A 26250-nucleotide genomic window follows, 5' to 3' on the forward strand; every position below is an offset into this window, starting at 1 on the left:
TGTGGTTTCTTATCTGTAAAATGGACGCAGATAGAGAATTTCCTAGGTCAGGTTATTTCTTGTTGTGACAGATGTGTAAAATCATATAAGATGACTTTTATACAGAAAATGTCCGGAGCTATGAGGCCCCTTTCTGGGCTCCTGAACCGAGGATGGGGAACCCGTTCCATCTTGCTGGGCGGCTCTCCGCTGGAAGTGGTGGGGGTGTGTGAGATGTGTGAGCGGAGTAGTGTGGTTGTGTGTGGCAGGCGGTCATCTTGGGCATTTGGTGACTGGGCCAGGCTTTCTGAGTGTCCCGTAGGGTATGCTGACTGTCTTCCCTATGGATGGCATGGGCACGTTGCTCTGGCCACTTGCAGATGAGTGCGGGGCTGCCTGGAACGTGGACCTGGCCGCTGGGCGTTTTGTCTGATTTTTAGACTTCTCCCACCGTCCCCTACTTGTCATCCCTCGCTACCACGTTTAGCTCTTTCTGATTCTTCGTTCCCTGGGAAGTCATCCCAGGTGGCATGCTAGCGTTGTGTGTGATGTTGAGTCAGTGGGCTCTGAGCAGGGCTGGCTTCTGTGAGTCAGATGCATGAAGCTCGTAGCCTCTGGAGTCTGCGGCCTCCGGTGGGAGCAAAGCAGGCTTTTGTACTTGCTTCTGGGGTCTTTCTGCACCCGGACCTGTGGTCTTCTGGCATCTGGGTAGGAGAGGGTGTTGTGCTGGAGGCCTCCGATGGAGGGAGGTAGTTCCGGGTGACACAGCTGGGTGGCCTTGGGGCCAGGTGGTGAGGGCTCCCCAGGCATCCGGCAAGCTGTGTGTTTTTGATGGGGGGATCCAGGCCCTTTTTTCCCACCTGGCAGGGGCTACAGCGCCGTGGACAGTGTGTGGGTTTTGGGACTTGGGGTGGGTCTGAAGTCTCAGAAGGCACGTTTCTGGGCCCCTGCTTTTCTCTTTCAGATGTTGAGGGGCTGTCTCCACTCTCTGGATGGAGTGAGAGCTGGACGCTGCTGTCTGTTGGGCTGGCCTCCCCCAGGCCTCTGCACACGGCCTTACCTGCTGGCTGTCCCCACCCCCGAGGCTGGGCCTCACTGAGCTCCAGCTCCTTAGAGCAGGGGTCCGGTCGCCTGGGCCTCTCAGCATGGCCCTGCCACTGGGCACACACGTTGTTCACCTGACTGGTCCTGTGGTGGCTGGCCCTCAGACCTGTTGCCCTCCACCCCTACCCCCCCCACCCCGGGCATTCAAAACTGCATGTTATTTGTAGTTCACGGAAGCTAGGACAAGGACAGTACCGAACAGTGGAAACATACTTTCCCCAGATCCCCTCCCCCACATTGACTCTGGGGGTTGCTCGTGAGACTCAGAGAGGTGGACTTTAGTGAGCTAGAGAGGGCCAGGAAGGGGCCTGGGGGCAGGGACGGCAAGGGCAGAGGCCCCGGCCCCACTCGGCCAGCGTGGAGGAGGCAGGAGTGCTGGGGCGCCAGGGAGCCTCGCTCGGGCCTCCACAATGGGCCAGGGGCTTTGGAGTTTGGGGGGTGTATAATGGGGAGCCATGGCAGGGGCTGGCTGGCAGTGACCGTGGACCATGGCCAGTCCTGCCGAGTGATCAGCAGCAGGGATGGCCGCAGTCAGGGCACGCGGAGGCACCCAGATCGGAGCGTGGCTACTTGCAGCTCTCCTCTGTACCAAGGGGGCTGCTCGGGCATTCGCGGGGGGGCAGTGTGGTGCGGATGGAGGCCGTGATCATCCAGAGCCCAGAGAGAGGCTCTCTTGGGCTGTCTGTCCGTCCATCCATCCATCCCCCGTTCTGCCTGGAGACCCTGGGGGCTGGGTGCAAGCGAGGGTGCTCCCTGCAGTCCTGTCCTGGGTTCTTGGGGCAGGGGGCTGCAGGGGATGGAGGCCACCTGTCTCCCTCCGTGGCCACACCCCTACCCCCCAGGATGTCCGCAGTCGGCATCCTGGCAACATGGTTTGATGTTTGTGAGGACAGGGCAGAAGTTCTAGGCTCAGCTGGGCCTGGCCCCGTGCTTGCACGGCCCCCTCTGGGCCTGGCCCCGTGCTTGCACGGCCCCCGCTGGCTGGCGGCCCAGGGAGGAAGTCGAGGGTAGAGCCTGGCACGCGGCAGGTCCCCGGTGGGTGGCTGGGTGGGCAGTTGGATCTCAGCTTGGGATCCAGCCCAGCCCATCGGCATCACAGACCGAGCCCGTGCAGCCGGGGACGCGGCAGTGAGGGGTTCACGTGTCAGCCCGTGCAGGCCCGGAGGGGGCCCTGCAGGGCGGTTTCTTGCCCAGAGCCGTGAGGAGCTGGCGGGGTTTTGGCTGGGGTGGGGCGGGGGTGCCGAGCCGAGGCTGAACTGTGTAGAGGCTGCTCTGGGTTTGGTGGGGCCCGGTGGGGGGTGGGGCTAGGAGGCTGTGCCGTCCAGGTGAGTGCCGTGGAGGCCCCCACCCCCGTGGAGGGGAGGCGCCCCTGCGGCAGCTGACTCGGGGAAGCCCCGCTCCGGCGGGCAGACGCCCTGTTCTCGGTCTGTCTCACGGGTGAGGCCCCGTCTCCGGGCTGCACCACTCAGCCAGCTGGGCCCCCGCACATGACGGGCACCAGCCTGGGGCCGCCGGCTGAGTCAGTGTGGCGTGGGTGAGCCTCTGCCAAGGGGAGGATGCTGTGTGGCCAGGGCTCACGGCACGTGGCGGTGGGGGTCTTGGGAAGCCCTCCACGAACCCTTCAGGAACTGAGCAGACGCCCTGTTCTCCAGGGACTCCTGGCTTGGCCCGGCCCTGCCTGCCGTGTGACCCCGGGCAGCCATGTCCTGGGGGTTTTGAGCATTCATGCCCCTGTCCAGAAGAGGGGGGTGCTCCGTCAGCAGAGAGGTCCTTGGGGGTCGCCCTCAGGTGAGACCCGTGCACCCTGGGCCCGGAGGAGTTTCACCTGGAGCATTCCCAATCCCGAACCATCCCAGAAAGCTCTGACTTGCTGGCCACCTGCCTGGAGGCCCCTACCCTCCACCGCAGCTGAGAGGGGTGTGGGCAGGCTGGGCCCTGGGCATCTGGGCAAGTGTGTCTCAGAAGCCAGTGGGGATGCAAATGAAAATTAGAAAACAGCTGGAGTGGGTAGAGAGCACAGGCGATCCACGACAGAGCAGGGCCTCCGAGCCAGCTGGGGCAGACAGATCAAAATGAAACAAGGATCGTCTCTTTTCCTGTTGAAGAGAAACTGGCTCCGGCAGCCAGTGGGCTCGAGGGCCCCCCTGCCTCGAGATGCCATGCTGCAGGCGGGCTCTCATCAGGAATTCCCCCTTCCCACCCACCTTCCTCCGCCGTTTGGGCCACTCCCCGCAGGGGTTGGGGACAGTTGAGGGGACAGCCTGGAGGGGAGGCCACGGCACGCAGGAGTCCCTGCCTGGCCTTGGAGAGGTGAGCGCGCTTCCTGCTCCCGGCGCTCTGTCCCCACGGTGGGCATCGCTGCTGGCCACCGGTCCTGTGGCACCTGCAGCTTGGTGCCCGGCCACGCCACTGGCCACAGGGGGTCTTCGTGAGGGTGGAGGGTCCTGGCCGGCTCTCGCTCAGGCTTGGGAAGACCCTCGCCCCCCAAGCCCTCTCCCTGCCCGCAGGATGGGCAGAGGGGTGCCCCGAGAGCTCCTGGGGTGCCGCTTGCGTGGGGTGGGTGTGCTCTGCAGGCCCTGCCTAGGTTCCGTGTGTGCGATATGGGGCGTCTGTCTTCAGGGAGGCTTCAGAGCCCCCGCGGTGTGTGTGGCAGGCTCGAGAGTGCGGGGAGCTCCATTTTGCAGTGGCCTGGGTGGTGACAGTATTCCTGCAGGTCAGTCACGGCTGGCTGCCAGCTCCTCTGTGTTCCTTTTGTCACCCCCTTTCTGTGCCGGTGACTCCCCCCTCCCCCGGGCCCCCAGCAGGTCTGGGGATTTCTTGGCCTCTCTGGTGGTCAGCCCACGTTCGGCCCCCGAGCAGGAGGTGTGGCCCAGCTGTCGGGCAGCAGCATGGGGCGGTCTGCCTGCTGTGCCCAGGGACACAGGGGTACCCCAGCCAGCCTGCTGAGGGCTCGCCGGCCACAGGGCTGGAAACCAGCTCTGGGGACTCTCCGGGACCCCTTGGCATCTTTCCGGGCAGGGAACACAGTGTTGTTGGTTGGGGCCCAAGCCGGGTACTGCCAGTCACTGTGCTGTCCTGACTCCCTCCTCGGGGTCCCTGGGATGGGTGGCGAGCCCCATCAGTGAGGCCACCTGAAGCCTTGTTACCCTCCCCCCCACCCCCACAAACCATCTCTGGGGTAGAAGGATGAAGGATGTGCGTACCTCTTGGTAAAATCAGATGCCCTGGAGCTCTCCTAAAAGGACTGGTCTCAAGATGTGGGGGCCCTAGGGGCTGCTGTGTGGCTTGCACTCTGGGGCTGGCATCCTTTGAGGTTTCTGCCTGTTGGGTGGATGGAGAAATAGCACCCAGAACAGGAACCTAACGGAGCCCTCGGGATGGGACTCCTATCCTACAGCCGCTGACCCAACACCACCAGTCCTGACCGCTGCCTCTCCACAGCCCTAGGCCTCTGGGGCCAGGCCTGCCTGCTGGTTCTCACTGGGTGCCCACCCTGCCTGTGGTCACGTAACTTCTAGAAAAACTGGCCCTGCCCAGAGCTCTGGGAAGACCCTGCAGTCACAGGGAAGAGGGAAGGGAAGGGAAGGTGGGGAGTTGGCATTTCCTGAGCCAGTGTTTGGGGGCAGTCCGTGTGGTGTGCAGGCTGGAGCCAGGAGGGAGGTGTCTGTGCGAGAGGCCATGTTACCCATTACCCCGAAGCCGTGAGCAGCCTCTGGGATCTTCTCTCCGCAGACCCAGGTGCCTAGGGTGGCCTGGTGAGGATGGGGTAGGCCAGAGATGCAGGGCTCTGGGGGGAGTCCGGCCCCACCACCCGGGTGCCAAGCCAAGGTGTGCCGTGTGCCCCCACTGTGCCCCTCTCCTTGTGTGTCTCTGAGCTGTGAAGACTTAGGGGGCACGTGCTGCCCTGCAACTCGCATTCCTCCTCCGCGCTGTGATGGTTTGAATAGTGCTCCCAGGTTGAGCACGCAGCTCAGCCCCCAGGTACCCCAGAGAGTGCCCGCCACAGGCCTCCATCAGAGTGCTGCCAGCCTGGTGCGTGATGAGAGCGCCTGCCACAGGAGTTGAGGGGAAGGGTGCAGATGCATTTGGTTGACGCTGTAGCTGGGCCTGGTGTGGGCGCTGTGGCCACGGGGACCAGGGGCACAGAGGGCAGCCTCCAGCAAAGACCCTGGCCCTCATGCCCCCGGGCATCAGTGCTCTCACTCCCCAGATCTTTTTTGAGCACCTTCCAGGCCTGCTCATAGGGACCCTGTCCTGGCTGCCCCCTTCTCCTGTCTGTGCTCCCCATTTCCCCCACAGTGGCTGGACTCCAGCTATACCTGCTCCCACCGGGCCTAACTGCAGTACCCCTCCTGCACGAGCTGGCTGGGTGAGGGTGGCTGCACCCCCGCGGTTCTTCCCCGGCACCTCACCAGCCCCACCCTGCTGAGTATGACCAGCAGCACCCCGAAACACGGTGCCTTTCACTACTTGTGGCAAAACCCATTTAGCATCAGTCTCTCTGGGCTTTAGACTTTCATGTGTGCAGTGGGGCAGGGCAGGGGTTTGCTCAGGTAGTGAGGGTGATGATGGTGGTGGTGGTGATGATGGTGATGGTGCTGGTGATGATGATGATGGTGGTGGTGGTGATGTTGATAGTGATGGTAATGATTACAGTGATGGTGGTGATGATGGTGGTGATGATGATGATGATGGTGATGATGGTGATGATGATGATGATGATGATGGTGATGATGATGGTGATGATGGTGATGATGGTGATGATGGTGGTAGTGATCACGACAGTGGTGATGATGATGGTGGTGGTGGTGATGATGGTGATGATGGTGGTAGTGATCATGACAGTGGTGATGATGATGGTGGTGGTGGTGGTGATGTTGATAGTGATGGTAATGATTACAGTGATGGTGGTGGTGATGTTGATGGTGGTGGTGGTGATGATGATGATGATGAAGGTGGTGGTGGTGATGATGATGGTGATGATGGTGGTGATGATGGTGGTGATGATGATGGTGATCATGGTGATGATGGTGGTGATCATGACGGTGGTGATGGTGATGATGTTGGTGATGATGTTGGCGATGATGATGGTGGCGATGGTGGTGGTGATGGTGATGGCGATGATGGTGATGGCGATGATGATGGTGATGATGATGTTGATGATGATGTTGGTGATGATGATGTGATGATGGTGATGGTGGCGATGGTGATGGTGGCGATGGTGATGGTGGTGGTGGTGATGGTGATGTTGGTGATGATGATGTTGGTGATGATGGTGATGGTGGTGATGATGATGGTGATGATGGTGGTGATGATGGTGATCATGGTGATGATGGTGGTGATCATGACGGTGATGATGGTGATGGTGGTGATGGTGATGATGTTGGTGATGATGTTGGTGATGATGTTGGCGATGATGATGGTGGCGATGGTGGTGGTGATGATGGTGATGGCGATGATGGTGATGGTGATGATGATGATGGTGATGATGATGATGATGATGATGATGTTGGTGATGATGATGATGTGATGATGACGATGGTGATGGTGGCGATGGTGATGGTGATGTTGGTGATGATGATGTTGGTGATGATGGTGGTGGTGATGATGATGATGATGTTGGTGATGATGGTGGTGGTGATGATGATGATGATGTTGGTGATGATGGTGATGGTGGTGATGATGATGGTGGTGGTGATGATGGTGCTACTGATGGTGTAGATATATTTGTCATCGAGTGCTTGCTGGATAACAGCACAAATGTCCTACCCTGAGCTTTATTATGGGGAATGGTTTCCCCTATTATTATGGAGAGTGGTTTCCCCTATTAGATCCTTTGGACCTTGATGGGGCCTGTGTCCATGAGGGGCATTGCAAGGGGTGTTTCCTCTGCCCTGGGGAGTTTGAAGTTGGTCAGGACTGAGAGCTTTAGGTTGCTGTATCTTGGCTGGGACCCAGAGGTTACTTGTGTTACTGTTCCTGTCCTCACACCCTGGGAGGCCATGGGGGACTCTAGGGGAGGGGCCTGACTGGGGCCCTATAGATCTGGGTTGCCAATCCTGTCCCTGCCTTTATATCCGTTTCCCCGGGGGGGGGGGGGTAGGCGCCTGACCAGTTGTGCTTCATGCTGTGTACCCTCCTGTGTCAGGGCCCAGGCCCCCTTGCCTTCAACCTGTAGCTCCTCACTTCCCCTTGTTTCCCATGCTCCACTCTGAGCCAGCCCCTGATCACGTATTGGGGGGCCAGGGTGGCTCCAGGGGGAGCAGGACAAGGTCAGGCAGAGGGCTGAGCCATGAGTTCCAGGAGCAAGAGCCCGGCTGCATGGCTGCTTCTGGGGTGGGGAACAGGAGCCGAGCCCCTGGTTTCCCTGATCTGGGTTGGGGGTTAGTGACCACAGAGGTGGGTTTGGCATTTCCAAGTCCTTGACGTCTCCTGCGCAGCTGGTTCCCAAGGGCCCTGAGCTCACAGAGGCAGTGGACAGACCAGAGTCCAGGGGCCTGAGCTGGCCCAGCCCACCTGGGGTCACTCCAAGGCATGGACGCCTGGGGCTCCCAGGGAAGCCCCAGACCCTTCCTGAGTTCTGGGTGGAGCCCCTGCCTGCTGGATCCACAGTCTCTGGTCATTCAGGGCCCCCACAGGGCCTTGGGGGAGGGTCTTGGTGTCTGTCCCTTGCCTAGCAGAGTGTCCTGCCTGTCCCTTGGCCTTTAGTGCCCACCCTGCCTGCCCCCTCCTCACCCCTTTGCTCCCGGGCCCCTGGGTATCCCTGTCTGTTGCAGAGGGCCAGGTGGGGCAGTGCCAGGAATCAGTACTTTGGGGAGGCTAGCTGGTGGTCTCCATGGGACCTGTGGGGGGTGAAGTCCCTGTTGGGTGCCCAGGGCCAAAAGCCCCTGGAGCCGCTTCCTGTGCACAGGTGGGGGCAGGTGGAGGAATGCATGTCTTGGCTCCCTGGGCCCCTTCTCTCTCCCTCTCCTCTGGGGTCTGGATGGATCTGGGCCACCGTGGGCTCCGTGTAGAGCTGTGCAGGTCCCGAGTTCTGGCCCCTGGGGGCCCGTGGGCTTGTTGAGCCTGGCAGACGTGGGTTCCTAAGGCTGCCTGCCTGGTGCGCTCCCCACGCACCCTGCTTCAAGGCCCCCGGTGCTTGGGGCAGGGCAGGAACAGGCCAGGGCTTCTCTTGACGCCCTGGGAAGGCCCAGCTGACCTGTGTCCTCCTCAGCCGGGCCTGAGATTTGGGGCTGGGACCATTGGTTTGGGAGAGGGCAGGGTGACCCCAGAGGAGCTGAAATTTCAGCCCCAGTCACCTGAGCCATCAGCTGACACTGGGCAGGGCGGCCATGGGGGGCTGTGCTCCCTGGGGTTGGAGGTGGCAGGCCCCTGGGTCTCAGCCCACCCTTTGCAGGGTGGAGAGCAGGTACAGGGCCCAGGGGCCACCACGGTAGCCTCTTGCCTTGGGTGCATTCAGTTTACAGAAGGGGAGACAGGCCAGGCGGTTCTGGGACCACTGGCCCCGGGGGCAGGCAGGAGTCTGCTCTTACAGGGCTGGCATCTCCCCCTGTGCCTGCCCAGCCCCAGCTCCTGCAGGCCTCTCACCCTGTGGGGCCAGTGGAAGCTTCCTGTCTCCCCCTCCTTCTGTTCCAGCCACCCTCAGCTTCCCCCAGACCCAGACGCGCCATGGTCCCCACCACAGTCCCTGCCAGGCGGCCACTTCTCCCCCAGCGGCGGCGGCAGGGGAAGCAGTCCTTCCGGAAGGTGGGGGCTGAAAGTGGGTGTCCCAGGAAGCTCCTGAGGCCTGCCAGCTCCTTGACATGGGGTTTCGGTTCCGGGGGGGGTCCCCAGGCAGGGGCACAGAATTGCAGGGGTGGGGGGAGCTTGTGCTCAGAACCTAGTCTTGTTCTTGTGGGGTTCTTCCTTACCCTTCGTGCCCCTCTTCCTCCTGGGCACCTCCTCTCCTACCCCTGTGCAGTCCTTCCGGCCCCCCCTTGAAGCTTCTAGCCTACGCCAGCCCATGGGACCCCTCCCCACGCTCCTTCAGTTGGACCTCCCTTCCCTCCCCACCTCTGAGCTTCCTGCTTGGCTGGCCCAGTGTCCTCTTCTTTCCCACTGGACGTGTGGCCCCAGCCTGTGGCCTGCTTGGACCCTGCCCCAGTTGGTCCTGCAAAGTAGGGCCTTGGAGGAGCCTTGAGCTGCCCAGGAGGGGGCGGAGTCTGGGGGTGCACCCCCACCCCACCGCAGTTGGGCTGGCATTTCCTGCCACCTGCCCCTGTCTGCCATGTGGGGACCGGAAAGGAGTTGGTGGGGGTTTCCCAGCTTCCTGCTATGGGGTCCCTCCAAAACCCCATTCCAGAGGGAGCCCATGTAGGTCAGGAATTTTGGAGAGCGGTGGAGAGAGTCCCTCTCTCAAAGGGACCTCAGGGGCCACCTGCTCAGCCATTCCTGAGTGGTGGATGTAGTTTCTGCTTGTATGCAGTGGTGACAGGGAGCTTACCACCCCAAGAAGCAGCCCCTGCATTAGGAGTGCGTTCTTTACTTTAAACTTCACCAAATGTAGCTCTTCACCCTCAGGCTCTGGGGCTCAGGGAGGTGCTGGGTTGAGATCCCAGGGCATCCCATCTCTGCTCCGTGGCTGATGCTGGCCTCCAGGTATTGGCATTTTAGAGGCAGTTTTGTGGCCTGAAGTGCTTTTTGTGCCAAAAGAGAGATCTGTCCACCACTTCTTCCATGTAGTCTTCCCGGACTGAATCTGGCAGTTCTTCCAGGTCTCTTTGCCCGTGCTGGGGCTGCTGGGCCTCCCCTCTGGACAGGGGCCTGTCTCTTCTTCGAGGTCCCTGTGAGCTCCCGGGCCACGGCCTCCTTCCCAGGTCTCATTGATGGCTCGTAGTCCCAAAGGGGTGTGTGAGTGTGCGTCCGTGTACGTGTTCATGCATGTGTGCGCGCGCATGTCTGTGTGTGCGTGTGTTTGCATGCATGTGCATGCGTGTGCGCGTTCATGTGTGCATGCGCTGCGTAAGGGACGTGGGGTGCTGGAGTGCTGAGGGTGTGAGGTTCCCCGTTCGGGCTCTGCACCCCTTGGGCAAGGAGCCTGCCGTCCTGCCATCCTGCAGCCCCGCCCGGCCAGCCCCCCCCCCCAAGCAAGGATCAGATAAGTGTGTGGTGACCAGCCCGTGACAAGGCCCCAGCAAGTCCAAAGTATGACTTTAAAAAGAATAAGGCCTGATAACTGCCTCTGCTTATCAGTGGGTGGGGGCAGATAAATGGCTTGGCAACAGCAAGCATGCACGTGGTGGGGGGGGCAGGGCCTCTGCAGGCGGAGGATGTTTGGGCATTTTTTTTGCCTTTTCTTTCTAATGTTCCCTTCCTGGCCAGAGTGTCTCTCTCCAGAAGACTCCAGAAAACACACCCAGCCCATTGTCACCCAGGCTCCGGGAAAGTGTCTGCTGTAGATGTTCTGTGTAAACAGGAAGCACCCAGAGCGGGGGCCTGGGGACAGCAGGGGTCCCAAGGAGGCACGCACTGGGGGGGGATGTGTGGCCACCCCCTCCAGACTCAGCAGCCCCAGGGGGCTCACACCAGTTTGGAGCAGTCGCTGGACACTTGAACATGCGCCCCTCGGCCAGGTTGGGGTGGGGCCGCTGCAGAGGCTGGGGGTGGGTGCTCCTTCCCTGTTGTCACCCCCTCCTGCTGGTTCTCACCCCTGGGCCGGGTGCAGGCAGTGCCCTGGGGGGCTGGGAGCTTTGGGGTGCAGCCTGGCAGCTGGCAGTCAAACAGACCTCCTCCCTCCCTCCCTCCCTCCCTCCCTCCCTCCTTCCTTCCTTCCGGCCAAGCTTTCTCCTGCCTCTCCCTCCCCTTCCTGGGGGGAGCAGCAAACACACAAACAAGCGGCGGCCCAGGGCCCCCGCGGAGTGGAGTGGAGTGGAGCGGAGTGGGCACCGGCCCCTGCAGATGGGAGCCGTGGCGGCAGCCGGGGCCCCTCCCACAGCCGTGGCTGCCGACTGCACCTGCCCCTTGAGGCGAGCAGCCCCTGAGAAGCCTGCAGTGCCCTGCTCTGATTCAGGGCCCCCTGGGCCCCCAGGACTACCCGGGCAGGGCTGGAGTCTAGGAGCGCCTTCTTGGCTTGGCCCTGGCTTCCTGGTCTCCTTCCCATTTCTGGGAAGAAAGGTGCGTGGGGGTGCAGGGACACCCTCCCGAGCCTGGGAGCCCCGGATGCCCCTGACTGTCGCCAGCCCCCCCCCCCCCCCCCCCCCGCCATCTCTGTGCTCTCCTGCAGAGGGTCCGCTGAAGCTTTCTCGCACAGTCCATCTTGCTGCCCCTTCGCTTCCAGCCCGAAGTCGGAGAGGCGCTTCTCTGACCGCGTGGAGGGGGCAGCCCTGGTCCAGGCTGTGGCTGGCTCCTGCAGATCTGAAAGCCCAGGCTTGGGCAGGGGTGAAGCCGGCGCCAGGCCCTCGTCCAGGGCTGGCTGTGGGCCGGAGAGTCAGGCCACGATGGGTCCCTGCTAGCCTGATGCAGGGCAGCTGCGGATTTCTGCGTTCATGCCTTTGGGCGAGTCTCACACCGGCGCTCTGTGCCTCAGTCTCCCTGTCTGTCTCCGATGAGTGGACAGGTCCATAGGAACTCCGTGGACCAAGGACCTGCAGCCGGGCCTGGGTCTGCTGTGCTCGGACACCTCTCCCTGCCTGTCCTCTCTTGTCAGCCCTGCTGCTCCCCCCAGGCTTCCTGGGGCAGTTAAGGGGCTCGGACCTCTGGGCACACGGTGTTCAGGGCACTTCAGGACTAACGGGGTGGATCTGCAGCACCTACCCTTGCCGACAGGCGCTGCTACCCTCCAGTGTGGCTGGAATTCCTCTAGGGTTCATTTCCAAGTTCAGTGAAATGGTTGATCCCCAATTTTGTGAACGGCTAGTTTCAGATGAATCGGATGAGGCTGCTTGCCGGTGGAGTTAGGGTGCAGGCAGGCTCAGCCACCCCTGGCTGGACTGTGGGCTTCTGGGCTGGCTTCCTGGGCCCCTGGTCCCACAGAGCGGGGAGAAGGAGGAAGTGCCCAGCGGGCCGGGGGCTGCGAGAGTGAAGCGGGTGGAAGCTCCCAGGGGAGGGCATCTGGCGGGGTGGCAGAGCTTCCTGTGTTCTCGCCAGGACCACCCCACCCTCCGGGCTGGCCACCCCAGCATCTCCAGGGACATGTTCCTAAATCCCTGGATCAGGGTTTTCGCCAGAGTCACGTGTGCTGAGTCCTGACTGGGCCGCTTGAGTGGTGTCCCCCGCGTGATGGTGTCTGTTCCCCGAGACTCACGGGGGCCTTCTGAACACAGCCGTTCCAAGGTTCAGGGAGGCAAGTGGTCCCCGGGGCCTCGAGGGGTGCAGCCGGGGTGGGCCCCCTGATCTGGGGTGTCTGCGGTCGGAGGCCAGTCCCCTGTGGGAGAGAGCAGTTTGCAGATGGGAAGGCTGAGGCCCAAGGAGGGGCCCGGGCTTGCCCAGGGCATTCCGCCCAGTGGGGGTGGCGCTCTGCGGCCTCTGGGCCCCTCTAGTTCTCGCTGGTGTGTTCCACCCGCCGTGGGCAGCGGATTCACCACCTGAGAGCCTTCCTCCTCGGGAGGCTTCTTCCTGCTGAGCCCTCAAGGTGGGGTGGGGAGGCCTCATTAGCTCTTGTTGGGGCTTTGAAATCCCTGAGATGAAAGCCTGTGTGTGGGAGGTCCCGGCCTCTCCCCCCAGCCTCTGTGGGCTGGCACGCCCCCCGGCCCTGTCCACGAGGCCCACTCGGAAGCGGGCATCTCTCGGGGGTCTCGCGGGTTGGAGGGCCGTGGCCCCCGGCGCGTCTGAGCAGTCTTGGGCTGGGTGGTCTGTTGGGTTGAGGCCACAGAACTCAGAGAGAGGGTCAGCCTCCTGGTGGCAGACGTGCTGTGCCCCGGGCAGCTGTAGGCACACAGGGCCTCGGTTCCCTGTCTGTACAACGGGGCAATAAGAGTACTGGCCACGTAGCTCTCCGCTCCGTGCCCGAGTCTACCCCGAGGACATGGTGGGCACTCGGAAAACATCAACCGCGTGGTTTTTACTGTTACTCCCACACCTTTACCCCCGCCCCTTGAGCACACGGGCAGAGGGATTGGCACTCGTGGTGAGCAGGCGGCTGTCTGGCCTCCCTGCCTGGATGGGCATCGGAGAGCCTGCTCTCAGCCTGCTGGTCCTGCATCTGCCTCCTCCGGCCCAGCCTGAGCCCCACTGCTGGACCAGTGGGTGTCGGGGGTGCCGTCTGGGAGGGGGGGCTCCCTGTGCTCTGGCCTCACGTTGGTGGGACTCTGTGGCATGAGCCGTTAGGATCACCGTGGGGGCGCCGGGGCCTGGCCTCGCTGTGGTCTCCGTGCCCTGGGGGAGCAGGCCGGGCAGTGTGGGTTCCTGACTGCCATCCTCTGGGTTCTTGTCTTGCAGACTTCTCCACCCAGGTGAACTCCTCGTCCCTCAACTCCCCCACGGGGCGTGGCTCCATGGCCGCCCCCTCACTGCACCCCTCTCTGGGGCCTGGCATCGGCTCCTCGCTCGGCTCCCCTGGACAGCTGCACTCGCCCATCAGCACCCTGAGCTCCCCCATCAATGGCATGGGCCCACCCTTCTCGGTCATCAGCTCCCCCATGGGCCCCCACTCCATGTCAGTGCCCACCACGCCGACCCTGGGCTTTGGCACCAGCAGCCCCCAGGTAAGTGCAGAGGCGGGGCCCCTCCTGTGGACCCTGGGGGGCAGGTGCCGTCATTTCCAACCTTTATCTCTGGGAACCAGAGCCTCAGAGAGGCGGCTTAAGCCTGAGTTTGAGCCCAACTCTGGTTGACTCCCCAGCCCTTGACTCTCAGAGGTTATCAGCCAAGTTCCCTGCAGCTGGTCATCTACGCCATTGGGGCCCCTCCTGTCTTGGGGGCTCTCTGTTCCTGTGGCCTGGCTGTGTAAGGGGGGGGCTCTGTGTTTCTCAGGTTTAAACCCACCTCCCTGGAGCCCCTGCCCCTTCTTGGCCCTTCCCTCCTGGCCTCTGCTCAGCCCATGCCAGGTGGTTTCAGATCCCAGGGGGAATGTGTCCAGGCTCTGTGCAGATGCATCCTCCTCAGGCTGGGTGGTCTCTTCCACAGTCCTGTGTTTGGAAGAGTCTGGCTTTCGGGGTTGTCTCTGAATCGGGAAGCAACTGGTGCCTGGCAGGGCCTGGCTTGGTCCAATTCTTGTGGTGGGGATCCTGGAGGCCCAGTCCACCTTCTCCTGGGCGCCTCTTGTCCACACCCCTGCAGAGTTGTCCTGAGCTCTTCCAGAGATCCCTACGTTGTGAAGGAGCCCCAGGGCCCAGCTGGGTCTCCCCTCTCCCAGCTCCGTGTGGTTCCCGGTGGATTTCTTGCTGGGTGGCCAGGAGACCTGCCTGAATCCTAGCAGGCCTTTCCTCTCTCTGGGGTTGTCCTTCCTGAAATTGGCAGGGCTCCGTTACTGGTCCGAGTCCAAGTCTGGGTTCAGCCATTCTTTCCCCGGTGGATGAGGCCCCCCGGATGGAGACCTTTGGGGCACCATCTCCGCGGAGCCTCAGGATAGCCTGCTGGGGAGAGACTTGAAGTGAAGGAGTCCCTGCCCAGAGCCACACATCTAATTGTGTCAGCCACGTCCCATGGGCTCCCAAGCCCCCTGCTGCCACGCCACCTGCGGGGCAGCCCCCCTTGTTCCTGGCGCAGGAGGACTGGGGTACCACTGAGCTGGAGCCAGCCCGCTGCCCGTCTGGCTGGGCCCCTAGAGCTGGCCTTGGTGGAGGATCTTGCTGGCTTTTCCAGAGTGACCTTGTCAGCCTTTGGTGGCTGGGGCCTCGGGCATCAGTGCAGAGCTCCCGTGCCCCTGTCATGTCATCTGGGCCCCAGAGGAGGCAGGGGGCCTGAGGTGCTGGCATGGGGTAGACTCGGCTGCCTTCCTGGGCCTGGCCAGGTTATTTTTAGCATAGCCACCCCACCCCCATTCTTGCTGGCAGCACAGTGCCATGCAGGGCGCGAGAGGGCACCTGAAGACTGAGCCCGCACCTGCCTCCTGGGGACCGTGACAGAGGCAGGCACCTGCCGACCCTCAGGCCCACTAGGCTCCCTGCTGGTCTTGGGCCTGCCACCTGTCCCTGACACCCTGAGGGCTCGTGCATAGCAGGAGCCTGGGCGTGGCAGTGACACTCCTTAAACCTCGGGGGCGCCTGCCACTTGGTACCAGTCACCCATCTGGGGGCAGGGGCGGGGCGGTACTGGGGAGTGAGGGGTTTTCGGGACCACGTCTGTCCTGTTTTCTGTCATTTTCTGCACACAGCCTGGTTCCTGGCACTTAGTGGGTGCTGGTTGAACCCAGGTTGTGTGTGAAAAGGGGCTCCAGGCCCCTTGAAGCTGGTGAGGAGGTCAGGGCAAAAGTTGGGCCTGGGGGGGAGCAAACCCGGTGTGTCCCAGATGGTCATTACTGTCCTGTGGCCGGCCGCCCGTCTATGTGTCCATCAGTCAGTTGGGCCACAGTGAGTTTTGCCACAGTTTGAGCCCACCCCCTTCCGCCCCCCTGCCCCGTGCTCAGCCTCTCCTCTGGCTGCCCTTCCCGGGTAGGCCTCAGTCTCCCCTGAATGCTGCGCCCCCATAGCTCCTTCCTGGAGTGAGTGCAGCTTCTGGGCTTCAGCAGCTTGTCTTGGAAACCTGGGGTTCCCCATATTCACGGGAGTGTGGGTGGAGTTCAAAGGGGGGCATGCCCCACCCCCTGCCCCAAAACCACAACCGCGAAGTCATGGTTGCCGGAACAAGCAAGGTTCTCCGACTTCTGCTGTTGTTGGGGAAGGCCTGGTGCTCTGCCGAGCGCTGCCTGCTCGAACCCCCCACACAGCCGGGGAGCGCCGTCAACACCTGAGTCCACCCCACTTGACCCTGCCCAGAAGTGGTTGCCTGGGGGTCTGGGCTGGGCCAAGTGCGCAAACGGCCCCATGTCCTTTCCTGGTCTGGGGGCTCCGTCTGCACTGGGCCCAGGGGCGTCCCCAGCTCGTCCCAGAGCCTGCTCGCCACACCTGGCCGGCCGTGGGCAGCACAGCATCCAGGCCTCCCCAGCCCAGCAAAGCTTCCCTGGCACGGGATGCGCTCAGGCCAGTGGGGTGGCCGGCGCTGCCTACTCTTGGTCGGGGGTCCTGTGGCTGTGAGGCCTCGGGGACAGGGCATCCAGGTGAAGCGAGTGCACGTCATAGGGTTTGCCCCTGCCTCGATGGCAGTGTGAGGCTGGCGAGGCTGAGGACCTGCTCTTGCGTGTGGCCAGCCTGAGTCTTCAACCCCAGTTCTGGCCGTGGGTGATGGAGGGGGCCTGCTGTGGGCTCAGGAGGAAGGGCGTGGTGGGTGCGGAAGAGAGGAGCCTCGTGAGGCGGCAGGAGGCCCTGGCAGGGCATCGAAGAGGCAGGTGGCTATTTTAGTAAGTGCTGTAGGCTCCAGCGGGAACTGAGATGAATGTCAAGGATATGAAAGGGGAAACGGGACCAGGCCCCCACCCTGGCCCCACCGCGTGGCTGTCAGGCTCCAGCGAGGGGCTGCTGGTGCTGGGGGTCTCCCCAGAGTGAAGTGGGGTGGGGTACAGGAGGAGAGCAGTCCCCCACAGGTGGGGGGCTGCAGAGCCCGCTGGGGAGGGGTATGTGCAAGGCAGAACGAGGCCCCAGGAGTCGCTCCATGCTCTGTTCTGGGAGCTGTGGACCCAGCCCAAGGCCCATCAGCTCAGAACTGGGGAGGGGGAAGAGCGACCCCTGACCCTAGCAGCCTTGCCCTGGTGGGTGGCCCCAGGCCTGCAGTGAGTGGCGTTCCCAGCCCAGCCTTCGTCTCCCCGCACGTGCAGGGTGTCCTAGGGCTCCCCAGCGTGACTACTCTGCTCATGGGAAGCCTGGGCCCGGGAGAGCAGCACTGACCGTCCATCCTGCCTGTGGCTCCTTCCCCTGTGGGGCCCCGGCCAGCCCTCCTCACTGCTGTGGCCCTGCCTCAGTTTACCTAGAGCAGGCAGCAGTCCCAAGGGCCTGCACACATATGGGAGGCGGGAGGGCAGGTGGCCCGCTAGCTGCCCAGCATGATGTGGTCAAGCATGAAAGAGGAAATACCCAGGTTCCTCTCCCTGGTGCTTCCAAGTGGATCCAGCCACGTGGAGTTGTGGCCAGACTCCCACAGTATGGGGACAGGCCTCCTGCTCCCGTGTCTTGGGTGGCTCCCCGCAGTTGAGCCTGTGGGGACCCGCCCCCGCCCCCAGCTACACCCCTCTGGTGCCCTTTTCCAACAGTCCTTCGGCTTCCCCACCTGCACAGGGCGGCTCGGTGGCCCCTCTGCCTGGGACCAACTGGGGGCGCCTCCTCCTGGAGGCCTAGCCCTGGCGCAGCGCGTCCGCCCCATTGTCCTGACGGCAGCCCTCGGTCCTGCACACGGCCCCGGGGACCTCCAGCGCAGAGTGACTGAGTAATTTCCCCAAAGTCACACAGTGAATGGACGAGGTGTGATCCGGAGGCCCTGCCACTGCCCTGCTGTCCCCCCCACCCCCCTCCCCCATCCCCACCCGGCCCACAAGCTCTGCAGCACTGTGTCTCTGAGCACCTGGCTGGGCACCCAGTGAACCGTGTCTGATGGATGGGGTCACCGAGTGGCTCTGGGCAAGCCGGCCTCTTGGGGCCTCGATTTCCCCTTCTGCAGCATGCATGGAGCCCCCCGGAGCTCACCGCCTGCTACTCAGAGCCCCGAGCTTAACATGCTGCTCCGCCAGTCCCCTGACCCTCCTGAGCCTCCACATCTGTACCTGGGAAACGGGGAGGGGCTTTCCTGCGCTCCGAGGGGCGCGCACACGGAGCCAAGCCCGGGCGCCGGAGCACTTAGCCCACCGTGCCCCTTCTCCGTTCCCTGTGCTCCCCCGGGGGTGCTCCTGGTGCCTCGGGGACGGAGTGCAGCGGCCGCACCCCACCCGAGTCTCACGGGGGTTAAGTGTCCTCACAGCCACACGGCCCACCTGGGTGGAGGAGGGACCGAGGACGGGCCGGGCCGCACAGAGGCCAGCGTGGAAGGAGGCTTTGGGTGGTTTCTGCTTCGTGTGCTTTGAGCACCGAGTTCTTCCTGCCCCGTGAGAAAACCGGCGGGGGGGGGGGGGGGGGGAAGGAAGGAGGCGAGGTTCCCGCCGGCAGGAGGGGCCCGGGGCTACCAGGGGGCAGCGTGGCGCCTGCCGGCCTTCCCCGGGGACGTCCGCACCACCCGGTTTCCGCCTCTCTCAGGGGTTTGCAGAAGTGGGGGTGCGGGGGGCCGCGCGGCCGGGGTCCCGGCGCCCGTGCAGACAGGCCAGCCTGCGGGTTGCCGCGGGAAGCACCTCTGGGCCCTGGCGCTGGCAGGAGCGCGGGGCTGGACGCAGCAGAACCAAAACTGCTGTGTCACCGCGGCGCGCAGCTGTTGCCAGGGTGACTGGTGAGTTTCCCACGCTTCCTCGCGGGCTGCGGCCGGGGCGGGGCGGGGGGCTGCTGGCTCCGCCCTGCGCCCGGGCCCACGTGACCGGAGGACCCCGCCCCGCCCCCTGAGGCCCCGGCGGGGGGGGCGGGCTGCGGTGTGGACCCCGCTCTTTCCTTGCTGTGACCAGGCCTCAGTGCCCGTGTGTGGGTTGGGGATCCCCAGAGTGCCTGCCTCACGGGGACGGTCGCCAGTTCACGCGGTCCTGTCCGGGCATGCTCAGTAATGGGCGGCCGCTCTTACTTAGCCCGGCGAGGGGCAGGGCGTGTGAGCAGGGCCTCGGGGGTCCTCCCCTGACTGCCCTGAGGCCTGGGGTCGGCCATGGGAGGCAGAGCAGCCTCCAGCAGCTGGGCCCTGCCCCTCCTGCGCTGTGTGGCCTGTGGCGGGCAGGGCCCCTCTGTGGGCCTCGGTTTCCCGCTCTGTGCAGTGGGGGTACGTCGGCATCGTCCTTACCATGGGGCCGGTGCGGGGGGGACGCTGGCACGTGCCCCCTGGACACCCCCGATGTTCCCTCCTCAGCTCAGCTCACCCATGAACCCCGTCAGCAGCAGCGAGGACATCAAGCCCCCGCTGGGCCTCAATGGTGTCCTCAAAGTCCCGGCCCACCCCTCAGGGAACATGGCGTCGTTCACCAAGCACATCTGTGCCATCTGCGGGGACCGCTCCTCAGGTAGGCCGCCGGGGGGCGCGGGGCCCCGCAGGCGGGGTGCAGGGCTGGCCGGGCGGGCCCCCGGGAGGGGCGGGGCGGCGCGCTCACGGGCCCCCCCCCGCAGGCAAGCACTATGGGGTGTACAGCTGCGAGGGCTGCAAGGGCTTCTTCAAGCGCACGGTGCGCAAGGACCTGACCTACACCTGCCGGGACAACAAGGACTGCCTGATCGACAAGCGCCAGCGCAATCGCTGCCAGTACTGCCGCTACCAGAAGTGCCTGGCCATGGGCATGAAGCGGGAAGGTGGGTGCCCGCGGGGGGGTGCGGGGGAGCGGGGGTGCTGGGGGGGTGGGGGTCAGGGGTCCGGGGGGGCCGGCCCCCCATGTCCCGCCTGCCCCGGCGCCCGCTCCCTGCAGAGCCCGCTGCTGCCAGGCACCGGGATCACAGAGGGGCCTGCGAGCGTCCTCCCAGCCCTGTGGCGGACCCGCGTTGCTCACAGCCCCCTCCTCAAGGTCGTGGCGGCCCAGAGCCTGGCCCCCGGGGCCCCGGGTGAGGGCGGAAGCACAGTGAGGGCAGGGGCTGGAGGTGAGGGACGGGGCAGGAGGTGCCCAGGGGCCGTGTTCCGGCTGCCTGGAGAGGGGCTGGTCGAGGAGGCCAGGGCAGGACAGCGCTGGAGAGGGCGCGGAGTGGAGCAGGGAGCTCCCAAGGCCATGCGGGTGACCCCGGGGTCACCCTGAGCCTTGCCTCCTCCTGCCCACCTGGAGGAGGTGCCTAGCAGCACCCAGGTCCTCAGAGTAGCCGGACTCTTGGGCTTAGATTGGGTGCCCGTTTTATCGACAGCATTTGTTAGGGACACCGTGGAGGGACACTCCCCTGAGGTCATTGAACTTGTCAAGTGATTCAGCCAGACCTGGGTCTGAGCCCTTGGCCCCAGCTTTGCAGTGTGATCTCCGCCCAGCCCCTCGCCGTCTGTGGGCCTCAGTTTCCCCATCTGTAGGCTTGGTGACGCCTGCATCGTGGGTGGATTCGCTGGGTTACAGTCTGCCCCTGTGCTTGAATGCAGCGGGGCGGTGGGGGGTTCATCTCACTGGGTTTCGTGCCTGGGGCCCCGTGGGGCTGGGGAGGTGCTGTCTGGGATCAGGGGCTGTGTGTCTGTCCCCGTCTGTCCAGCACTGCTCCTGACGGGGTCCCCGGGCTGGTGCCTCCAGTCCGCCAAGGACTCTCACCTGCGGTGCTGCAGTTCTCAGCGCATTTCCTGTTTTCGCCCCGGTTATTCTTGTGGAGAAACTGAGACCCCAGCTGGGCCACACAGTCCTGCAGGATTTCTTGCTCGAGGCTACAAGGGCAAGCAGGACATGGGACGTCCTGCAGTTGGCACCACTCCTGGCAAGGGGAGCCTCAGGGGCTCCGGCGCTGAGCTGCAGGGGCTGGCCCGGGCTATGCGGAGTGTGAGCCCCCAGGCCTTCCTGATCGGGGGCCTGTTTCCTGTAGCGCTTGGTCCACCCACTTGTCCTTGTACAGGCCGAGAAACTGAAGCCCAGAGCGTCCAGGGCTTGTCTGAGATCACGTGCCAGGTGGGACTTAGGCCTCTGGCTCCTGGTGTCTGTTCTCATTCCTTTAGGCCATCACGGGGCAGAGTAAGCACGTGCCCAGCCAGAGGAGGGGTGCACCTGGTCCTGGTTCCTCTGGATGCCCCCATAATCAGGGAGGGCTTGCTGAGGGTGGTCTGTGCAGTGTTGTTGCTGGGATGGGAACTCAGGCAGGGTGAGCGCGTGGTGGGCAGCGGACTGGTGTGTGCCCAGGCTGTGTGCCCAGGCGTGGGGCCTGGGCAGAAGGCCGGGCGCCAGCGTGCTGGGGGAGGCTCAGGCTCCCTCGAGGACACCCTAGCACAGAGTGAGCTTGGGTTAGTGCCTGAGACCACTCGCTTGCCAAGCTCAGTGCTCCTGGTGCCAGGCGCCATGCTGGGTGTTGGGCATGCGGCAGTGAGCTGTGGGCATGCGTCCACTGAAAGTGATTGTCATGTTACCAGGCAAGGCCCCCAGGTGCAGTCGGTGTCGATTGGGGAACCCAGCTGCGGGGAGATGTCCAGCCTGATGCCTTAAGAATGGAAGGATGTCAGGGAGAGTATGAGCCCAGCCGGAAGGCACGGTGTGCGCAAAGCCCGAGAACATCAGCAGATACGGCACACTGCGAGGCCTGGGTGCTGTTCCCAGCCTCAGACAGTGACCCCCCCGTGGGTCCCTGGACGGTCCAGTGAATGCTGATCTCTTCCTCAGGCCCCCTCGGCCTGGCCGCTTGGAGCTTAGGCATCATCAGACTCTAGCTGCCTGACCCCCTCCCCTGCCAGGCCTGGGAGAGAGTGGGTGATGGTCCTGTCCTGTCCCAGTGGAGCCACAGAGGCCCAGGGCTGGGAGGCCTGGTCCGGCCCCTGCCCCGATGCCCACAGTGACAGGGTCTTGTCGGGAGTGGCTGTTAGAAGCACCTGCTGTGTGTGGGGCCTCACTGGGCACCCCGCCCCATTGCCACACTCCCTCTGGTTCCCTCGCCCGTGCTGTGGGATTGCTGCCCTACATTCCCAGACAGACAGATGGGCTGCAGAGGTGGGCACTTGGGGGCTGGAGGCCCGGGCTGCCCTCGTCAGCTTGGTCCAGAATCACGCCAGCCTGTGTATTTCTCTGGCCTTGCTCTCTTGTCAGATGGATAACTCTGGTGCTTTGGGCGCATTCCCGAGGCAGCACACAGCCCTCGAGACCTGATTTATGGGCCGTTAGATAAATACCTGATCCTGTCAGGACCCACCCCCCCCCTTTGCCTCGTCCGGGATTTATAAGTCACGAACGTGCAGCTCTCTCGTGCCTCAAACACAACAGCATAAAGCCGGGCCTCTTACCCGTGCTTGCCCGGCGTGCGGCTCTGCGGCGTGTTTCCTGGTGCGCGGGGCCCAGCGCACAGCCTCAGTCTTGGCCGGAGCGACCAGTGGCCCCGGTGGGACTTTGGTGCCAGCCCCGCAGGGAGCTCCATGGTCTCCCAGGCCTGGAGGCCTGTGGCAGGGTGCTGGGAACTGGCCCCCGTGGCCCCCGGAACCGGTCCTGAAACCGCTCCTTTCCTGTCTGTTGTCTTGGAGCCGAGGTGGGGCCCCTGGCAGCAACAGGACAGCGTGGCAGCTCGGGGGCTGGGGGCTGGGCGTGCCCAGCGGTCTTGGCCTGGAGCACGTAGGATGTGAGGTGTTGGCTTCCGCGGGCTGGCCTGGGCTGCACGGCCCCTCAGGGAGGCTTGTGGTCACGCCCCTGGTCCACGCGAGGAAGCAGGCTCGCACCCAGACGGCGTCAGCCGGTGCAGTGCGGGAGGGAGCAGCTCGGGGTTGGCACCTGGACCGGGTGACCGCAGGGAGAGCTCGGGGGCGGGGCTCGCTCTGGCTCAGAGCTGATGGGGACCCCTCCTCGGTGCCGGCTAATGAGGGATGCTGTGGGCAGATAGCATCTCTGTTGGGCAATGCAGGGGCCTGTGCACACAAGCACCACCTGGGACTCGCTCTGCAGCATTCCCCGGGGAGGTGGGGGCCGAGGCCCATGTGGGAAATGCCAGTCGTCTGCCAGGCTGAGCCCAGGCCTGTCTGGTGCAGCGCAGGGTGGCAGGGCTTGGGGGGAGGCTGCTGGTGCTCCTGTCTGATGGGGGGACCTGACCCTCAACGTGGGGTGACGCTGACCCAGGCTGAGGGTCGCCCGGCTGCCCGCCTCTCTGTTTCCTTCTTTCTCCTCCAGGAAGGCCTCTCCCTGCTTCCTTCCTGCCTGGCTTTGCTCTCTGAGCTCCGTCGCCTGACTGCGTGTGTGTGTGCGTGTGCGTGCACGATCACCCCACACATTCCTACTGTGGAGAAAGAGCCCAGCTGGGTTCCGGCGCTGGCCTGTCAACATCGAGCAAGTGACTGCCTCTCCGAGCCTCTGCTTCCGCATGTGACAGTGGGGGTGGCAGCCGGCTCCCCGCGGGCTCGTTGGGACGAACGGGGCAGTGGCCGCCCTGTGCCTGGTGGTGTGGGGTGGGAGAGTGGAGAGCGTGTGTGTGTGAGTGGGTGTGTGGTCACTCTCGCGTACCGACTCCTTGTCCTGGATTGAGTGCCCTGAGGGCAGGAGGGATCTGTCCTCTGAGCTAGAGAGCACAGTCTGCAGGGCATCCCTTCTCTGGGTCTGAAGAAGGGGAGCTGGGCCAGGGTCTTTTGGTGACCGTCAGCCCTGCCTTCCCCGGGAGCTGCACGAGGGACAGAGGAAGGGCCCAGCCGGCTGGCAGTGCCCAAAGCAGAGGAAGCAGCAGGCTGGGGCGCTGCCTCCCGGAGACGCCCCCTTCCCACCTCCTGGCTTCCTGCCTGCCCAGCAGCCTGGAGGGGTGGCAGCGGGCACGGCAGCAGGTCGGGGGTGGCCTGCTCTGGCCGAGGGGAGCAGCATCTCCCCTGATGCCAGGGACCCTGGTCTCGTTGGGTGTAGACCCCCCCCCCCAGCCTGTGCCTCTCCAGTCTTCCCGGGGTCCCACAGTGCTCAGGCCTGGGGGGATAATGAGGCCCTGTGTTCGCAGACGCCTCTTGCCTGAGGCTTCCCGGCGCCAGCAGAACGTAAGTCAAACATGACTACATCTAAAAGGTGATTGAGCTGGCAAAACATAAATCCCCGGGCTCCCTCCTGCCAACTCCGCCGTCTATAAATAAAACCATAATATTTATAATGATGCCGCTCAGAGCTGCCGGCCCTCCACGGCTTCAAAGTGCTTCACGGAGCATTGGCTAATTAATTCGCGCCGCCCCCACGGAGGAGGCAGGTGCTGGGGACCCCCACCCACCGCTGCTCTGGGCGCTGCCCCCACACTCGGGGCCACCCGGTCAGTCCCGTCTGTGCCGTGGGAGCAGATCCCCCTGGCTCCGCGTGAAGAGTGTGGGGGCGAGAGGCATAGAGGCGTGAGTGCGTCGCGGGTCCGGCCCGGGGCCAGCGCTGTGGTTCCCCCCTCCAGGCCTGAGGAAGCGGGGCCACACGGTTGTCTGATCCGCCCACTGTCCTGTGAGCTCAGCCGTGCCCCTCTGCTGCTCTGGGCCCATTTCCCCAGCTGGTAAGGCGAGGCGCCTCTCAGCCATGTCCTGGCTCTGACAGCTTAGTATTCTGCCCAGAGCACAGACCTTGGGGACCGCCCCATCCTCAGGGTCTCAGGGACATGGGCCTGCCTGGATGCAGGGTCCGTCGCCTGGCTGCTGGCCACATTGCTGGGGTGGCTCTCCTGGCCTGTCATCCCATGCACTGTGGCCTTGGGGGTGACAGAGGAGGTGCCCCGCCCCCGCCCGGGCCCCGCCCATGTTGGGGTCTGGAAGCCTGGCTAGAGAGGGGCCGGAGATCAGCGTGCCGGCCGCAGCCCTGCCACCTGCCTGCCAGGTCGAGTGCCCTCTGCAGACCCCCCCTGCTGTCAGAGTTTCTGGAAGAGCCAGGCTTGCAAGTACTCTGAGGGCCTCCTGCCGGGCTCCTTGGCCCAGCCGGTGTGGTGGGAAGGTGTTAGCTGGCCCGTCCTTGAGACTTGCTACGTGGACGGCAGGTCCCCCGCTTGAGTCAGTGCTCTGGGTCTCGGAGAGTGTAGCCTGTGGTACGGGGTTGTCTCTAAACGGCCACTCGTCAGTGCACGGGGGACTGGGGCCTGCCCTCGGGGCCCCCCGGGTGGTCGAGAGGTGTTCCTGTGAACTGTGAGGGAGCCGTGGGCCGTGTTGTGGGAACCAGGCAGGCCTGGGGGACCCCTGGGGCCAGCACCATCGGGGAGCCCTCCCAGCCCTGGGCTGGAGGAGTGAGGGGAGTGAGGGCTTGTGGACCCCGGGAGAGGGCTGCTCCTCAGGAGCTGTGGGCTTAGGTGGAGGTGGCAGCTGAGATCGTCCCGCCCTCCTCCCTCCTGCCGGTCCCTCAGCGTTTGGCAAACCCAGCAGGGAGCCACAAGGGAGAGGGACTGGTCAGGCAGCCTGAGTTCGGGCCCTCCAAGCCAGAGCAGGGGGGTGGGCCTGGGGGTTCAAGGCGGGGTCCCGTGACAGTGGGCATCTGCGAGAACCGGGACCTGTGTGTGACTGCCTAGAGAGGAGGCTGAGCCCCATCTGAGGCCCAGGGGCCACAGTGCTCAGGAAGCCCCGGGAGGGGCCACACCATCCACACTCCAGAAGGCACCGCCCCGAGACGTTGGACCAGGAAAGAGGGTGCTGAGCGCGGAGTCCCAGGGAAGTGTGAGGGGGTGAGAGTAGGGTGCCAGGCTGAGGCTCTGGAGGGACTGGGGCTCCGATCTGACTTTGGGGATGTCCGTCTGGGATGGGTCAGAAGCAAGGAGTGGGAGATCGCTTAAGGAAGGCCTGGTGGAGGGAGAGCGGTACCAGCGTCTGGCCGGCAGCCTGGGGAGGGCCTCCAGGCCCCTGGGCTGAGCCCGCACCTCCAGGCCGGCCGGAAGCTGGGCCGTGGGCCAGAGGCCGTGCAGCTGTCGGGGTCAGCTCACCTGACTGGCTCCTGTGCGGGAGCGTGCCCTGGGCAGGTTCTGCTTCCCACAGACGTCACTGTATGTGATCTTCATGCTCTGCTCTCGGGTCCCCCAGCAGCGGGCTGTGTTCCAGGCCCTCTCCAAGGCGCAGCTTAGGGTGCAGCCAGGGAGTGGGGTGGCGAGGGTCCGGGTGGTCTGGGCGTCTGTCCAGGTGAAGGTTCTGCGGGGCCCATGAGGTCTGTGGGGTGCTTGGCTCAGCAGAATGGCCTGCTGGGTTTTTGGGGTAGGGGGCTGCCTGGGGCTGTCTCCTGAGGACCAGCTGCTGCCAGAACCTGCCCAGCTCTCAAAGCCCTGGGGTTTCTGGTAAGGGAGTGAGCGGCCTGTGCCACTCGGCATGTTATGAGGGACCCAGGCCTGCCATGCGGATAATCTTCCACCTCTTACGAGGAGCCTTCTGGACCCGGTGTGGGCCCAGCCCCGTCAGTGCCCGGGTACTCCCCAGGGGTCTACGGCCCCTGGGCTCTGCAGCGCAGGGCCATTTCTAGGCCCTTCCTCTCGGTTTGGATGGCCATGTGGACAGAGG

General features: G+C 64.1%; 1 protein-coding gene across 6 annotated transcripts in view; it reads left to right on the forward strand.

Annotated features, from left to right (window-relative positions):
* Positions 1–26250, forward strand: part of RXRA (retinoid X receptor alpha) — a 100181-nt gene that overhangs the window by 58813 nt on the left and 15118 nt on the right. For 5 of the 6 annotated variants that reach the window (XM_036108654.2, XM_036108649.2, XM_078061995.1 and 2 more), the window contains exons 2-4: positions 13498–13763; positions 19060–19210; positions 19314–19493. In XM_036108654.2, coding sequence (XP_035964547.1) covers positions 13498–13763; positions 19060–19210; positions 19314–19493 — 597 coding nt within the window. Of the gene's footprint in view, positions 1–13497; positions 13764–18672; positions 18973–19059; positions 19211–19313; positions 19494–26250 lie in introns of those variants that run through there. The other variant, XM_036108668.2, reaches the window with a different exon arrangement.

The sequence above is a fragment of the Halichoerus grypus genome, chromosome 14 (assembly GCF_964656455.1).
Source record: "Halichoerus grypus chromosome 14, mHalGry1.hap1.1, whole genome shotgun sequence".
Lineage (NCBI taxonomy): Eukaryota > Metazoa > Chordata > Mammalia > Carnivora > Phocidae > Halichoerus > Halichoerus grypus.